The 15,158-nt window shown below is 33.1% G+C and overlaps 1 protein-coding gene across 3 annotated transcripts in view; it reads left to right on the top strand.

Annotated features, from left to right (window-relative positions):
• Positions 1-15,158, top strand: part of LOC130902529 (disintegrin and metalloproteinase domain-containing protein 11) — a 750,052-nt gene that overhangs the window by 571,856 nt on the left and 163,038 nt on the right. For all 3 annotated transcript variants that reach the window (XM_057814747.1, XM_057814746.1, XM_057814748.1), the window contains exon 5: positions 13,827-13,906. In XM_057814747.1, coding sequence (XP_057670730.1) covers positions 13,827-13,906 — 80 coding nt within the window. The remainder of the gene's footprint in view (positions 1-13,826; positions 13,907-15,158) is intronic.

Here is a 15,158-nt window from a genome sequence, read left to right as displayed (position 1 = left end):
TAAAATTCCTCGATGTCGTAATCAAAAGTCGAAGGTTTGATAAGGAGATAGAAAACAGGATTAAAATTAAGGATACTTGGCACTTACAGCTTACAGGAACTTTTTATCGCACTTTGCGTGAAAAATCGCGACCGCACTATTCCTACTGACTGCGCCAATTATATTTTTCGGTACTTGAAAAATATTTAAAAAATTTAAGTTTACACAAAAATATTACAATTTTTATGTTATCGAATGAATACAATTAATATCATGAACGAACTAATAATCTTATTTATAATAAAATAAATGCTGACAAATGTTCTGGAATTTTTTTCATGTAGCTTGCGGTATTATTTTATTTCAGTTATACATTCATTACTTTTTTGTTTACTTTCTATGTAGTGTTTTACCAAGGAAACAAAGTCAATGAGTCAATGCTTTTCAAGATTTTATAAAAATTGATCTCTAAACTGAAATGATGACCCAAAGTCACCAAGTGAGCGGATTATTCAACATAGAAATCGCGAATAGCAATGGTAAGAGCATGCAAACGGATTATTGTAAAGAAAAAAGTTCATCGCTTATATTACATGTTTATGTACATCAAAGTTCTAATAAAATAAAAGCGTGGCCGAAGGAAGGCGAACAAGGGAAAGACGAGTAAACGTTAACCAAATTATAAACAATTCTCCCCCTCGTTTCTTTTTTCTACCTTTTGAAATGTATGATCAACGATTTCAAAGAAATTCATTGATTTATCATATGTAAGTTGAACCATGTAATGTCTAAAATAATGGAAATAATTTGTCTTCCTGTCTGCCTTAAATTTAATATTTGTACCTTCAGAAACAACCCCAAATGCTTGAAAAGTTTTTTGGAGCGAATTTTGCCAGGAGACCTAATTCTAAATAATAACCCTAAATATGAAATTTTCAATAATTTTGATATAATGACCTCCATTGGGTACAACTTTTATGCTATTCAGAGACTGAAGGTAAACTTAGTTTAGTTTCTGAAGACGATAACTTGGTTATCGAAACGCGACAGTGTAATCGTGAGTGTTAGTGTAAACAGAATTCAGTTAATGGTCATAGTTATTATTTCCGATATCTTTCTAATAAATTTTTCGTATTCTAAGAGGAATTAGTGATTTTTTTAAATTTTTTAACACTGTAGATTCTTTTTTCATTCGTCTATTCATTCAAACCCAAATAGAGACTTAACTAACCCATAAAATTGTCTATCTCGTAAAAGCTTGTTCACCTTGGACGACTCCATTTTAACAAAACGTTATAAAATGACTCCCGTGATCTTTTCATCCGAATTTATGTATACAGATATACAGAAATGGTGACAGAAACTATAAAATATGTCTGCACAGAAGCGAATCAGCTGACAGAAAGAAAAACGATGTTATTAAAAAATACATGAAATATTTAGTTTAATTATCAGTTTTTTCCAATAAAATTTATTTTGACTTGAATTATCAAGGCTTTAGATGATCTCTCTTTTATTGAGTTTCTCGTCATACATTGTTGTTAAATGTTATATAATAAAGGAGGTTGCTTCGTTCTATATAATTCCCTCGGACAATTTCCCATAGAATTACTTGAAACACTATCATTTTTTGTAACACTGGTACATTTTATCCATATATGCCGGTTTTTTTTCGCATACACATTTAATTATTTTCTAAATTAACTAATTTGTATATTTATTTCTGTAGGTATCTGATTAAGTATCTGATTAAGTACACTAATATTATTTAAAGAAAGAAGCTATCTTCTATCTTAAATCGATCTTAACCAGAAATAATTATGACAAATATTACTTCCAAGCTCTTCCTGGTAGTTTTTTGTTCAGTCTCGATTCTTTTCACGATTTCATTTTGCAGTTTACCACTCTTCGTGTTGGTGTTGGTCTAGTTTGGTCTGAATTTATTCATCGTGGTTTCAAAGCTGTTCTTCAGGCGTCATTACAAAGTGTTTTCCGTCGTCTACTACATGTTTTCAAACTTATGCAAAAAAATTTGATTATTCCGATCTTATCGCTATTTAATGTTTGTATAGTAACTAAATTGTCCAAAAATCTTGGAGTATACTTCTCAAAATTTTGGTTGTGGAAATATGATTGAAAATTTCTGCATTATCCCAAAAAGTTTTCATCTTTTTTAATTTTTTCGCGATTCCACTTCAGTCCAGTAGCTGGAAAACCTAGACGTTGTCATGGGTACGAAACCGCTCTTCGTGCAGCAATGCAAAATGTTTTACATCGTCTGATACCATTTCAGCTTCTAATTTTTCTAAAAACGTCGATATTACATTTCACATCCAAGAAGCTTCAAATGTACTCCTCGATATCTTGTCCTGAAAAAAGCTTTTTGCGTTTCAGGAACCAGGACAAGCATAATTTTCTTATGTAATATCAATCGTAGCTTTCGGTCTAATATTATACCAAATTTTCCGACTTGATTCAAATCTTCTTGGGGCTTTTTATAAACATTTGCTCAGTTTTACTAACTACCAGTATACAAGTGTCTTGTGCAAATTGTTGCTGTACTGGTATATCCAAATTTAATTAGAAATACAGCGTACATTACACGTCCAGGTTCCAGGTTCGAGTCCTCAATATCAGACACTTCCAGAAATACTAAAATACATCTTCTTCCATTCCAGAGCTTTTCCTGGTTATAGATATAAGGAAACATCCAATTTTCTTCAATACTAATGTTGTTTTTCATTCGTGATCAATAGCAGAAGATCTCCGTGTGGTGAAATCAAAATCTTCGTAGATTCTAGGTGTAAATAATTTAATAATCTTAGTAATTATTTCCAAAATTTTGCAAATTAATGAAAACCTTTCCATTTAGACATACTTATATAATAAAAGAATTGACATAATTGTGTGATCATTATCAGATTACTTATTAAAAGTCATTCTTCTCGCCTGTAACCCGCCACTGTTTTCTAGCATCGCCGGTAACCGTTCCCCTGGTAACCACTTGCTCTTAATTGAAAACCAACCTGATGACGAATCAATAAAAGGGGCTACGCCCTTCAAAACGTGCTCGACAGATGCTTGTTTAGGTTAGAATTTTCGTTAGACGCCGTTACGCCGATCGGGGCATGGTTTGGTGACTACCGGAAAAGCACATGCCACATAATATTGACATAGTTAAGAGAGTGGCGTACTAGATTTTTATCTTTTCGACTATAATAATATGGAATGAAATTGGTGATTTCACTCAATATCTGTCAATTTTGAGAAGATAATGATAAATATAGGGAATATAACTGAATGGGTACTTATTCGTTATAACACCACCACGGAAGTATGAATAATAAAATTGTCTGGATGGGGTGGAAGATTATTTTACATAAAAAAATGGCTAGGTTGGGTTAGGTTAGGTTAGGTTAGGTTAGGTTAGGTAAGGTTAGGTTAGGTTAGGTTAGGTTAGGTTAGGTTAGGTTAGGTTAGGTTAGGTTAGGTTAGGTTAGGTTAGGTTAGGTTAGGTTAGGTTAGGTTAGGTTAGGTTAGGTTAGGTTAGGTTAGGTTAGGTTAGGTTAGGTTAGGTTAGGTTAGGTTAGGTTAGGTTAGGTTAGGTTAGGTTAGGTTAGGTTAGGTTAGGTTAGGTTAGGTTAGGTTAGGTTAGGTTAGGTTAGGTTAGGTTAGGTTAGGTTAGGTTAGGTTAGGTTAGGTTAGGTTAGGTTAGGTTAGGTTAGGTTAGGTTAGGTTAGGTTAGGTTAGGTTAGGTTAGGTTAGGTTCATGTGACGCGATGTTCGCTAAGAACGGTTCCACATGCGTCGGTGGAGAAAAGGGTGGGTTTTTAGCTGGTAGACGCCCGGTTAACGGGTGAATTCAGCACACCTGGGACACCTTCCCAGGCGTCTTTCGAAGATTTTCCCACTCACAACAAAAAAAAAGGTTATGTTAGGTTAGGTTAGGTTCATGTGACGCGATGTTCGCTAAGAACGGTTCCACATGCGTCGGTGGAGAAAAGGGTGGGTTTTTAGCTGGTAGACGCCCGGTTTACGGGTGAATTCAGCACACCTGGGACACCTTCCCAAGCGTCTTTCGTGGAGTGCGGGTTCATGTGGAGGTATAAGTAATTAAAAATTATTATGGAGGTATAGGCATGGAAATATATTGATTAAGTTTTTTTGTATTTTTCTTAGAGGCATTGCTGATTTCGATACAAAATTTTGAAAAATATTATATACTTATTATATTCCATCTACATATATGTTTCATAAATAATTTTTATGATTTTCACGTGATCTTTATTGGGATTATGTATGTAGAATTTTTTGAAAATATAATTTTTTTTGCGTTTTCCGCTTTAATTTTGATTGCTTTCCTTCTAAAACACTGTATTTTGTCGTTATTATTATTTTCGTGGTGACGGTATTTCGCAGAAGACCCGCTGAATGATATGGTATGAACACCATTGAAAATGACAATGAAAATAATATAGAATTATATCAATACATGAAGAGCTAAAATTGGTGATTGATGAACTTCAACAAATATTGAAGAAAAAGTTGATGAAAGTTATAATGGTACAAAATAGTGCACACGTAGATATTTTGGAATCATATAAACAGGAACCCATAAGATATATTGTTGCTGCGATATGGGGGAACCCAGTATTTACAGCTGCTCTGTTAATCCTGCTTCTTTTAGAAAATCCAGAATGTGGGATGGCTGTAATTGCCAAAAGCCAAAGATCTTCGTCTTCTATTTCATATGCTCTTAGGTATAGTGCTGATACCACAGAAGGGTTTAGGTCCCATGAATCCCTAGCATCTTTGGATTCCATTATATTGGAACTTAAAGCTCTAATAGATGCCTAACTATCCTACAGGATGATCTCCTGTTTGCGATTTTTCGTCTCTAGATTGAACTGGATACATTTATAAATTACAAAAATTTCTCTTTGAAAATACTTGGTATGTTATTTAATCTTTCAGATTGTTTAGTTCTGTGCCCGTACACTCTTATTCCAGTTCTTTTTGCTGCTATTAGATCCGTCCGTTACCATTTTCGAGACTCTGTACCTTGGCATATGAAAAGAGATCATTTCATTTTCAAAATAAATTCCTCCAACAGCGATGGCCGTCTTGAATTATCTGCACAATTTGTGCACATATACTTTTCCTCATATACCTCATAGGTTTAGGAATTGATGTCCACCGGGAGAACCTTTTTTGCACAGAAAAAAACGAATCACAGAGCGTAATTGGCACCTGGCTTGATAATAAAATGTAAACTTCATCTTTCAAGGCTACCAAGACAAGAATGAATGTTGTAGAGAGCTCGACAGGGCGGAAACTGAAAGAAGGGACCCAAGGTATGAGACAGTATCGCCAATTATTGCTTAACAGCGTTTCTACAGTCCCCAATTCCTTTGGAATTTCATTTCACAGACAACCCTAGTAGCTCATTTAACTCGTATAAGCTCTCAAATCAGCTTGGATCTTTATATCTTGGCTATCTAACAAAACATTGATAAAGACTTAAAGAAAAGTCGAAATGTCAAAATTTATCTTTCTATTAAAAACTAACAAAAAATTATGATATACTACCTAATTTGATTTGACACACTTTCCAATTGCATGAATTTTTGCTTGGAAAATATTTCACTCACAGTTTTTAAACTCGTAACTCCTATTTCAATTTCATCTGCTGTTTAGAAGCCATCCGTGTACTATTTAATATCGTTCACGTTCCTTTATAGTATGATATAATCCCATTTACTTTTACAGCTTTGTTTTTAGGTTAATTTCTTCTCAAATTTGAACTTTTCCAGTATATCATCATGCGGTATGCCCCAGATTTAAGGAAGGTTACGGTTCATCCTTGGTGAATATTCTGAATTAGGAATTTCTATCACCTTGTGGAGAGGTGGGAGATATCATTCATTAGTGCAGCCAATTTATAACTGAATGATTTTGAATTATAACTTGAATTCATGTGAAAAATTTACAAAAGATATCACTAGAGATTATACAAACACATATGAGTGAGTCTCTATAATTTTAAATTCAACATTTTCGTACATTCGTATAGTTTATTATCAATTTTTCTTTGATTTTACTATTCTATCTTCGAAATGAGCGTTGAATTCGTCAATACTGAAATTCCATCACGAAATACGACACATATTTATAAAAGAACCGTATAAAAAAATTGAAATTATATACAAATACAATTTCTATCGTGAATATCCTCCTTTTATCATTTCCAATATCATCTAAGAAAAATGTGACAAAGAAAAATATATGTTCTTGAAAGCTATTACGCAGAAAGAAATTGTTTCACTTATCTCAAAAAACCTGTTTCTACCGTCGAATTCTATTCACACTTTATATAACTTTCATTTCTACGCGAATATGAAATTTAACAATCCGTCAAAAGAGAAAGAGAAAGATTTTTAACTAATGTATCGAACAAAAGTCTTATTTGAAATTCAAAAAGGTGTCTGGAACGTGAAAATGTCCTCGAATTTGACATATAAAAAAATACACTTGGTTAAAGTTTCTTTTATATTTATTATATTATGGAAATCTAACAATAAAACTTGTATACGAGGGTTTCTACTCAAGTTTTGAGATAGATAATTAAAAACAAATATTCATAGTTAAATATAGCTGCATTGTTTTACAAAATCTTCTCCATTAAGATGGGATTTTTTTTCAGAGCCCCTACGAAAGCACGTACGTACCAAGGGTTGAAGGAAAAGTATTTTTCCCTCCGGGATGAAAAGTTCGGTTTTCGTCTTTGGTATACGGTTCAAAAATGCTTCATTTTTCCCGGCGAAAGTTTTATTTTGTTTCCGTAATCCTAGCAACAGCTCTGGTATCTAAATCATGGATTTATAGTGCAACGTTAAAAAATGTTTCGGGTTTCTCAGTGACTAAGTGCTACAAAACTGTATCGAGCACCTTTAAGAGATCTCTACGAATAACTAAGTCAAGCTTGAAAATTGATGACACGATTACCGGTCTATCTCCTCCAGTTCTGTATCCGATGGTTACATCAAAACTCTTATGGATAGTAGAGCTATCAAAGGTACTGGCAGATAGTTTAATTGAACTAGAAAGACCGAGACTCATCATCGGTTTGATTAATCGCCGCTAGTATTCTGTAAAGCGTTTCATGACGAAGCTTTTCATGGCAAATACCCAATGGGGCTACTGCACTTGACGTACGAAATATGTTTCTATATCATATACTCTTACTCAAAAACAATCCTTCATAGGGCGCGGGTACGCTGGTCAATATTTTTACTTTTCAACACTTTATTCTACGAATCAATAGAAATTGTGTAAAACACAATATAAAAACGGATGTGAAAACAGTAGTTTAGACTTGTTGTGGTATATTCTGGAAGAATTACCGGCTGGCGGAAAGTCATGATTGATTACAAGTCTAAAAACATCAATTCGAGGTCATTAATCAAGTTGAAGTGAGAGTATTTGAGAGAAAAAAATATATCTACGTCATCAAAATCAAAGATTTTTCGTATGTAGGATATTCAAGAAGCAATCTGGATGGGAAACGGTTGAGTATACAGGATTAATATGAAATATATGCAGATTTCGTTATTGCTTACCATATAAATAAAGGAAATTTGTATAGTGGAGAGATTGATTGCTCATGTTAACTCGTTTATTTTTGAGGACTATAAAAAATGTTAAATACACTGTAATGGACTATTTTATGATGGAATATAAGCTTACTATTCTAGTTCCTGTACCTTGCCTATTATTTTTTTTTGTTATAATTTTGATCAAAAAATCGTATTATTGTCATTTTCTATCACTGAGTGATGAGTTATAAACAAATTACTAAGCTACAATTTTACAATTAAGGAGGAAACTGGAGATAATACCAAAAATTTAAACTAAAAATTAAGCTGTAGTTGAAATTTATCTTTTCTTAAAGAAAAAGAATCAGTTTATATTTGTTTTGTATTTTAATTATTTAAGAAAGGTATACCAAGACGAGTTGAAACTATCTGTCTATGGCAAAATACTTATAGTAAAATCATGAAAATTACTACGTTTGAGTTTCCGGATACGATCTTTTTAACTAAAATATTTGGCCGAATTCCGGTTCTACAGGAAGTCGTCTGTAACTTTGTTATTTTTAATAGAACACCCTATATATTAATATACAAAAGTGTTCAAAGTTTAACTTCATAAACATCAAATTACTTCATTTTTTCAAATAGAACCACCCGATTTTTTCTATTTTAAAACATTCAGGGGTAAAAAATAAGGCAAATTCAAGTAATACCTAAACCTTACCGTTATCCAGATATTAACTGTTTTCTGTAAATTTTCAGAGATGCGGGTATGATCTAAATTTCATTTTAACCCGTTGATATAAGCACTAAGAAAAGTATTTTCCTTTATCTTGTCAAGGTCTGTAAGAAAAACAAATCAAATTGTATTTACTAATCCCATTCCAATTTTTAGTCGTATCCGATATATCCGAGGTTTTAAATTATTATTGTATTTTCGAACAAGTAATTTTTTATGTTTTTTTTTTAGTAGGCACATATGTAACTGTCATTATTGAATTGTTTATAATTTCTATAAATGACTTGTTCTCAATTTAATAACGAATAATGAATTGAAATAGAAAATCCGGGTGGTTCTATCTAACAAGATAAATAAATTTGATATTTATGAAGTTAAACTTTGAACACTTTTTATACACACCCTGTATAGAAAGAAAAAATTTTCAACATAGATTCAAATACGTCTGACCTTGCTAAAGGCAACCGAACAGAAATCATTTTGATATCTCTAGGGGTATCTTCGAAAAAAATCATTTATAAGGGTTGTGACAGTCAAATTTCTTACAAAAATATTAATAACTCAAAAAGTATGCATTTTTTGAAAAAAGTTCTCAGATAAAAGTATACTAAAATTACACGTAGATTTCAAAAATCATTATACAGGCTGTTCCATTTAAAATAACAAAGTTCTACCGGAAATCAGCCCTCTTTGAAAATATTTTAGTTAAGAAGATCGTATCCAAAAACCCAAAAGTGGAAATTTTCAAAATTTGAATATAAGACTTTTATGACGTGTGCTGACTTGAAAAGAAAAGGGTGAAAATTAGAAGGATGGGCAAAATAATTCAATTATAAGATTAAAAAATGATGATGTTTCCATTAATACAACATCAAATTCCAGAAATAAGTGAAGTTATGAAAAAAAAAACCACGCTTGTCAAATTTTGCAACTGAAAACCAAAGTTTTTATGTAATTGATACAGGAATGTTATACCTATCTCTTAATACTACTAGATGAGAAGATCAAAGAGATCATTTGGGTCAGTAACACATTTGAAGTAGTTCTTACAAATGAATCATATAAATACTAGAGTGAATATGACAGGATGGTGAACACATCTTTGTAACCAAATAAAAAGAATCACTAGAGCCACAAAAGCCCTGATAGTGTGCAAAAACTTCACAAAGTGGAATTGGGGTTGTAACCCAAAGACCTTATTGTGGATGTACACGGCAAATGTGAGAACCATCATCACATATGAGGCAATAGTTTAGAGTACTAGAACTAGTCTGGATACCACGAGGAACGATATCTCGAAGGTACAAAGACCGGCTTGTATATGGCATTTATCACTTAGAATCTTCAGAGACGGAATCACCAAAGAAAAACCGTCACTAGATAATGATCAAACTTGGGACATGCTGTAGGATAATGCATAGAAAAGTTTAGCTTTGAAAAAAATTTTATCTCAATTACAGACTTTAGAAGTGAGAAGATTCAAAAAATGAACAGGAATGCCATTGAATGGTGAAAGGACAGATGTAAAGCAGCAGACAGAACTGGAAGAGGAATGTGCGGGCCCAGATTCAAACCCTATGAGTTATAATAAGAGAAGATCTGTCGATTGTATTAACCTAAGTATGAACAATCCACGAATACTAATAGAAGTCCTATCAGGGCACTGCCGCCTCAATAGACACCTAAAGACGCTAGAGCAGATAATGCGTCGTGCAGATTTTCCTGCACAGACCACGGAACCTCTATATGAAATAGAAAACGAAGATCTTCGGCACCTAGAGCTATACCAGAATCTGGACTTTCTAAAAGAAGTGGGTTTAACAGATCAGCTGTTAACATTGGGTTCCCCAGTATCGCAGCAAGAAAGGAGGTTAAAATAGATCTCCTTTGGGTCACACTGATACTTCAATATCTGCATACAACTAAATTGAAAGAATTGTTTATACGTAAGTGAAAATTGAGAGCTGGCCAATCGAAAGAGTGAAAAATACAAATAGATTGAAGACCTAAAAGGAGAAACTGAAATGGGAGAATCTGAATTTTTAGTGGAAACCATAAGAAAGTCCACCACCGGGAAGGATTTTCAAACTAATATTTTTTAGTCGTGATGATAAAGGAACAAAAAGAATCAGACATATACAACCAGATGAAACACTTGAGAGGATAGGAGAGGAAATAATTACAAAGAGAAACCTTCGGACCTAAAAGGAAAGAGCCTGCTAATAAAACTAAATCCCAAAGGAAAAACACAATACGGAGATAAAGTACTGAGGCTAGAAGGGAAAGTACAGCAAAAAGTTTTCGAAGATAAAATGCTAGCCAAAGCCAAAAAATAAGGAGCTGTCTTTAATATGCTGGATCTAGACCCAACCATCAAAAAGCATGAGTTTGGGAAAGAATTAGCGAAGAAGATAAACATCAATATTGTAGAGATAGAGATGGAAAAGAAACTAATTCCAGCACTCCCAAGCCTGTAATACTTTAAGATAATTTAAGGATAAATTCCTGATTCTGAAGAAATCCATAAGATCAGGGATCTGATCTGAGAGCCAATATGTTGAATTTTCAGTTAACAAAGTTTAATATTTAAGATTATCACATCCTACTAATAACTATTTACCTTTAGTTGTTGTTAGTGTTAATTGGAAAACGACATTATTTATGATACACCCTGTATATAATGTACATAAATTTGAAACAATTCTTCTAAATTTTGAAAATTGAACTGGATAGATGAATGACCAATTTCACTCTCTCTACTACTGTGGATATTATTAGGAAAATCAGAAAGCTGTCATGAATAAAAATCAAATCTGTTAAAAGGCTATTTATCTAACAATGAATCCATATTAGTTTTGTTTTATCAACGAACGGCTTTGTTTATTCAGTATCCATTGTTGACATTGTTAATCTCGTTGGATGGTGAAAGAATGATTCAAATTCGGTTGTAGTATTAACTTCGGAAATTGCGCATTGTAGCAGAGAAACGTTGGAACTAATTTTCAAAAAAAATCAGTTGTGAATAATGAAATATCGGAAAGTAAGTTAAACGTAAATATTAAGTTACCGAACTCTTCTGAAGTTTTAGTTACAATTTTATATAAAACTTTTCTTGGAATTAATTTAATGGTAACAACTTCTAAGTAAATGCACTTCAAACAGTATATTTATGAAAATATCTTGAAACTTCCCAATCAGTTTATCAATTTTAGCTTAAATTTACCCACGATGTTTTTTCAAAATCGTTTCCCGAACTTCTTTTCTTCCAGATATTCTGTAATAAACTTTCAGAAAGTATAAAAAATTGATTCTATCAGTTATATATCGGAAACTTGGTAGCAAAAATTTGAAATAAGATTTATTTCGTTTTTTTTGTCATATTTACAATAATAATTACATTCAATATTCTCTTCATCATTAAGATATGAAGATGTATAAGTCATCGAAATGTATTTCTCACAATTGTAGTCATCATATCGTAGACATAATATGAGTTGAAAAATTACCAACAACAGTCAGACATATATACGTTTCGCAGAAACCCCGGTAGCGATTTTTCACTAGTCCTCATGAATGCACTCCCTCTGCTCGAAGCTCACATCTCCAAAATTTTCGGTAACCAGTCCAGGTAGCTAAGAAAGTAAAGTTTTATGTTCATATTACACCCCAATTTTTCCAATTGTAGCAGAAGATTTTTTGCACAATTTGGGGGCCATAATGTATTCCATAGTGTGCTGAGAAAATTTTTGTCTTTATCTAGTAATTTGACAAACTCCTCCATGATACCCACTCCTATACAGAGGTCTGAACATTAGAGGTCGATATGAATGAAAATAAAAGAGTTATTGTTCAGATTGATGCCCATCTGGACCAGTGCATTTCAGACTACCTTTTTCGACAGAGAAACAAGTCGAGTAAAGCATGTCAATCTATCCGCGAAGAGTATCAAATCATTTTTCAATTGCAGTTTGGAGATCGAGAAGGGTGCGTGGTCCTCTTGCAAAAACGCAGTCCATGAGAAAGCATCACAGGAAGATATCACAGGGTGTCAAGTCTCATGATCTTGCGGGCCTCTTAACAAATCCTCGTCTGCCTTTCTATTCTCCAAAATAAACATTAAGCTACTCCCGCACGCATAACGCGTAGTGTGACGAAGCTTCGTCCTGCATGAAGTGACGGATGTTTGCGAATGTTGGATCGTTGTAAATTTGGTCACGTAAATTTTCGAGCTCTTCCAAATAAATTTGGTCCACCACGGGGCTCTCAAAAGAGTACGGTTCCACGATACCTTCCGCGTGGATACCTGCACATACACCTAGGCAGATTTAATTCTTCTTTAATGAAGATATGACTGACTGAAACTGCGGGTCATCCTCACTGCATTCTTGATACGATTAGCAAAGTTTCAATCAAATCATCCCCGGAAGTGCATGAAAGAGACACGAACGATAAACTCTATAGTGCATGCGTTTTAGCATTCTTCGTAAAAACGATCGAATATTTGAAGTTGCTGCAGATGGCGCCACTGTTTCCATATTTTTGTTAGTTGTTACAGATAGCGGTTAATCAGAACGCGGCGCGTCGCCAACAGAGCCCTTAAGAATCTTTGGTACGTTTTCCCAACACTGTTGAACGATTTGGTAGCAGCGAGTTCGAAAATTAATCTGGAAATTTGGTAAAAATAGTTTCGTAATCTTCGTAACAAAGTAACAAAAAAAAATTCCTCTTGTAGCGAGAGCATGTATCAGTTATTCATTCTGAAAGCGTGTTATCATGATACAGGTACAACTGTTTGAAGTACGAACATGCTTCGTTCTAATCTTTTTCAACAGCGTTGCCAGACTTATGTCGAAACTTAGTGTACATAACCGAGAAGAATATTGAAAAAAGTTAAATTTTCTAAAATGGTCTTATTGTACATAAATCTAGAAATAAGAGAATTGTTACCAGATAGAATTCACCTTCACCAGAAAATTGATAAAATGATACGAATATTACGAATTTATAGAATAACTGTATTGACATTTGTTACTAATATTGACGCTTTGTAGTGGCTGGAAATCAAGCTTATTATTCATATAAACACATAAAATATCGTTAATAACAAAAAATGGGTGAATTTTTGTATATATTATTCATTAATTCTATCCAAAATAACACTAATCAACCTCGTTAAAATCTAGGATAATAGTGTGTGTAATTGCCTTTAAAAGTATATCTTTGGAAACAACATTTCAATTTTACTCGACCAATCGCTCTAAATCAACAGGAATTTGTTTGATCCCAACAATAAATAATTTTGATAAATATCTCCCCAAAAATAATTTGTAACGAGAAGACAAAAGCCCGACCGAAAAAAGGAAAGATAAGAAAATAAGAATCAGAAGTCAACCTCACGTAAATCACTAGGACACAAAAGCCGGTGATAACTTTCAACCTATCATCGGAGAATATCCAATTTTACCCTATAAATCTCCATATAATCTGGTCTAATTTAGCTTTTATTATTGTTACAGACCGGCAAGCACTTTCACCGCACCTCACTTCTCATCAAAGCCTTCAACCACAAGTTTCGTCTGGATCTCGAGCTTAACACGTAAGTTATACAACTTTGAGTTTATTGGGGGTTCTTGCTAACGACAATCAAGTGAGCAATGATTAAATGACTCGAAACGATTTTATCAGGATTCCAAGTTAGAAAGTTTTGTAAAAGAAGAAATTTATTTTATAGGAACAGTGTTTTTAAATTTCGTTTTAATCTGTATCAAGTTAGATTGTAAAAAATGGATTCAAACACCATCTATTTCTAACCTGCAAAAAATTAACATGAAGATTATGAGAAGACAACAGTGAACTGTCCACTTTTGAGCAATGTCAAAGGCGGACACCTCCTCCGTTAGAAAGAAGCTTCTCATTGAAACTGGATTTCATCGTATGTCTCTTTTTGTAACTTTTCCCATGTATATAATCCTACTGTCTGCGCTGTTTGTGTGTTTACACTCATAAAAAGCTTTTCACAAATAATTATACATTTAACAAAGTTACAAGTAATCAGATTCGAAATAAACTGTAGATCAACACATTTTTACCAAAAACTGTTATTATGTTTTCTTACAAAACACAATTAAACAAATAAATTACATAAAAGTGATAAGTACACAACAGAGAATTGTCCTTAGGTGATACCTCCTCCTTTAAAAGGAAGCTGCTCCATTTAGCTGGATTGTATCTGCTGTGGCTTGTGGATACTTATTCGTTTTTCTCGAGATTGTTTTCTTGTATATAATCTCACTAACTACAATACTTAATTATTTCACACCCAGTAAAACTTTATTCATAGAATTATTTACATAATGAAGTCACAAGTTTTCAGATTCGAAATAAATTCTCGATTAACATATTTTTACAAAAAACTGTGATTATAAACTCCCACAAAACACTATTAAACTGTCCATCTTCTTCTTTAGAAGAAAGCTCTCCAGCTTTGAAGCTGGATTCTATCTTCTCTGGCTTGTGGATCCTTATTCGTTATTCTCCAGATTTTATTCTTGTATATAATCCTTCTGACTGCGCCACTAAATTGATGGTTCATATAAGAATGTTACAATTATGCAGAATTGAAGTAAACTCTAGATTGATTCTTATCCACAAAAAACTGTTAGTATAAATTCTTTCAAAACACAATTAACCAAAAAATTAGATAAATGTGATGAGTAGAAAACATTGAGCCGTCACCTTATGGTAACAGCGTAGGTAAAATACATTATTTAGAGCCCTAAGTCCAGTGCTCCCAAATGAATTTCTCTTTCGATGAATAGCATTCATTTCCTGATTGTACGAATGGATGT

This window comes from Diorhabda carinulata, chromosome X, assembly GCF_026250575.1.
Source record: "Diorhabda carinulata isolate Delta chromosome X, icDioCari1.1, whole genome shotgun sequence".
NCBI classification, from domain to species: Eukaryota; Metazoa; Arthropoda; class Insecta; order Coleoptera; family Chrysomelidae; genus Diorhabda; species Diorhabda carinulata.
Note: the sequence above shows the minus strand (reverse complement) of the source record. Positions and strands in the feature narration are given on the sequence as shown.